The sequence below is a fragment of the Physcomitrium patens genome, chromosome 7 (genome assembly GCF_059467195.1).
Source record: "Physcomitrium patens ecotype Gransden chromosome 7, ASM5946719v1, whole genome shotgun sequence".
NCBI lineage: Eukaryota > Viridiplantae > Streptophyta > Bryopsida > Funariales > Funariaceae > Physcomitrium > Physcomitrium patens.
The window spans coordinates 8,808,962-8,811,884 of NC_143416.1; the positions used below are offsets into that span (position 1 = coordinate 8,808,962).

The 2,923-nt window shown below is 39.8% G+C and overlaps 1 protein-coding gene across 2 annotated transcripts; it reads right to left on the minus strand.

Annotated features, from left to right (window-relative positions):
* Window positions 1-1,107: 1,107 nt before the first annotated feature.
* On the minus strand, window positions 1,108-2,696 carry LOC112285179 (nuclear transport factor 2A). Of its 2 annotated transcripts, none has more exons than XM_024525809.3 (2): window positions 2,238-2,696; window positions 1,108-1,543 (listed from the first exon to the last, which is right to left on the minus strand). In XM_024525809.3, the coding sequence occupies exons 1-2, from the start codon at window positions 2,532-2,534 to the stop codon at window positions 1,472-1,474; spliced, it is 369 nt and encodes a 122-aa protein (XP_024381577.1). In that variant the 5' UTR covers window positions 2,535-2,696; the 3' UTR covers window positions 1,108-1,471. The 2 variants fall into 2 exon arrangements, with proteins under 2 accessions (XP_024381577.1, XP_090108019.1); XM_090251893.1 differs by having other exon boundaries at window positions 1,253-2,048.
* Between the last annotated feature and the right edge of the window lie 227 nt (window positions 2,697-2,923).

The following is a 2,923-nucleotide window of genomic DNA, read 5'->3' on the forward strand; positions in this document are numbered from 1 at the left end:
ATGTATAAAAATAATACTTAGATCATAATTAATCTCATTGATTGCTCCTTTAAATCTTATTTAATATGTGATTAATAAACTTCTTTATATATTAGCATAGTCATGTTGCTATTTTATTACTTAACATATTTATATACTTCTTACAACTTTTAGATTCTTTTATATGAATATATTTAATATATACATATATATATATTACTATTATTATATCCTTGACTCAAGATACTGCCAAATATTGTTATTTGTCAAATATTCTTCAAATGTAATAAAACCAATCATTAAATAATTAATTTTCCTTATCATAGCCAATTAGTTTTTAATACAAAAGAAGTCACTCATAAAGCCATTCAATTTTTTAAAATGTGTATGCATGGATTTTAATACAAAAAATTATATTATTTTTGTATATCCTCCTATGTTCCAATCATAATTGGTCTCAACAATTTCCAAATATCATCTAAATAATCATTTCGGTCGACAGTATCTACACATGGATGGAAATATTTTTGGCACGAATCTGAAGGCATGAAAAAACCGTTATCATGATTTGCACTGGTGATCCTAACAAGGTTCTTCAATCAGGTACGGCAGTTAACCACCAATGGAAGTGGCGATACATACGCATATCTCTTCTCCACCATGTATTCCAGCATTGAACAGGAACACCAGTTGTATCAAATACTGAGTAAAAAAAGAAAAAAAGGGCATGCAATATTATCTATACCCAACTTTCAAGTGCACCAACCACTCACCACAGCGAATAGAGAGTCAAATCTGGTGATGGGACATTTCGTGAAAATCCAGATATGAAAATGGGTTGTGACGAAGCCTGGCAGCATTGGTGAATAAAAGCAGCATCATCAGCGTGCAAGGACGACAGAACCAAGAATTGCCACATAGTACACACGTAAACGTGAGTGAGAGGGAAAAGCACAGAGAAGACAGCCTTCACTGGTATCCATGACGTTCGTCGGTAATGAAATTGCAATTCAACGTCAAACGAAAAACTTCCTGACTCAATGTAACCCGCACTCTAAACATTTTCCTACCAGAAAGATACAGTTCCAACAATGAGAACTAGCCAACTCCTGGTGGACAGGAGATGCATTAGAGAACTCCTTGGAAGGTTTTATGGTATGAAGAGATACAACCATGGAATATAAATTACATGAAAACACAGAAGTGGTTGGCCTACAAATAATTCTGACGATAGTAAGCAAGCAACTACTACAATCGACAATTTTCCAGATGATAATCAAGAACGACGATGGGATTTTTTTTCTGACGGTAAATGGCCAACTTACAACTGTTATTAGATCTAACGGCCATGACTTTGGCGCCAGTAAAAAGTGGGCACAAAATATCCCAGCTCAAAGATCCCGAAGTCCGACCCCAGCCGTCACGTTCACCAAACTTGCACAAATACGGATAGGAAAAAAAAAACCACTTTCCTGATGACGCAGACACGAATTTAAGCATAGTTGAGGCGGAAAATGTCATTGAAAACAAAGTAGGTTCCGTTTGCAGGAACGAGATGAAACATCTGCCAAAGCAGGTACACTGTTTAGAAGATTCTAATGGGTAGATCATTAATATGGAGCCATTGAATGCAACTCTTTTCTGCGACGGAGGTCAAAACAGACAACACTTCGACGTAGAAAGATTAAACCAAACATAGTAACGTGTAGCTGAAACTCTTGACGCGTTAAGAACAAAAAAGAAAAGAAAAGAAGGGGCAACGTAGCAAAGAAGTTCAGAGAAAATTATCTACACAAAGCAAACAAATAATTCGGCCCATTCTAATCAATAGCGAAAAGCATGGGCGCCATAAATTTCTTCCACATTACTCTTCTTGGCTCTCATTCCCTATTGAAAATTCAAAGCAGAGCAAACTGACCGACTTGTAATCCTAACATATCAAAGGACGCTGGGATTCCCTTCCGCCCACGCGAGAGATTACATGAGAACAGCAACAACTAAACAATTTCCTCAGTATGTAAAGAAAGACCCACCAGACTCACCGGAATGCGAATCATAAGCTCATTCATCTACAAAAGAATAAAATAAAATAAAATAAAATAATACAAAACGAACAGATTTCACTATTCCCTCCATCACACGCAACGTCAAGAACATCACCGCGACTAACACGCAAGTAAACACTCCCTCCCAAAAAAACCAAACAAACAAACAAACCAGGTGCCGAAAAAGATCTCGCAGGTGGATCCCAAACCTACCTGGCTAAACTTCAGCATATGTTCTTCACCTGGCAGCTGCAAATTCCCGCTCACGAACACAATCATACTATCCAAAAGTCCCGAAGGCTGGCAGTCCACAGTGGAGATGTGGTGCTTGCACTGCTGGAATCCGAGCCCATTGAGCTTGTTGCTGATGGCCTGAGCTCCTTTGATCTTCTCCCCTTCGAACGTCAGCATGGAACCCTCCTGATACAGCCCAATGAGCGCCGGCCGGTTCGTATCGAAAGTGTTGTAGTAGTGCTCCACAAAGGTCTTGCTGAGGGTGTCAGGGTCCATTTCCGTCAATTTCACACTCGTTCGATTCCTCTCAGTGCCAGCTACCACGCTGTGCAATCACTCAATCCAATCAACGCAACTCTCTTCTCATAAAACCCCCGATCCAAGCCTCACGCGGACCCCCTGACACCCCTCGACGAACTAACTAGGCGAAGGAGTTCTTCTTCCAGCCTAGGGTTTCTTCATCAAGCACTCTCACTTACTGGTAACTAGCCTCGTATGTATACTTCATACCTATCTATGAATTCATACATTAATACGTACTTCGTTCAATAGAGGATGAATACGAGTGACTGTGCGGGTCATTATCCAAAATGGCAAGGACGATATCCATGCGTCCGACAGCATGTTCCGGTCATAATGGACCTCGTCTGCGGAAAGGGAGGCAT

What these genes read in the sequence shown, in the direction of transcription:
- LOC112285179 (XM_024525809.3), bottom strand. Translation starts at nt 2,534, where the DNA reads ATGGACCCTGACACCCTCAGCAAGACCTTTGTGGAGCACTACTACAAC. An exon ending in ATATGCTGAAGTTTAGCCAG is followed by an intron (nt 1,544 to 2,237) that starts GTAGGTTTGGGA and finishes CTGCTTTGGCAG; the next exon opens with ATGTTTCATCTCGTTCCTGC.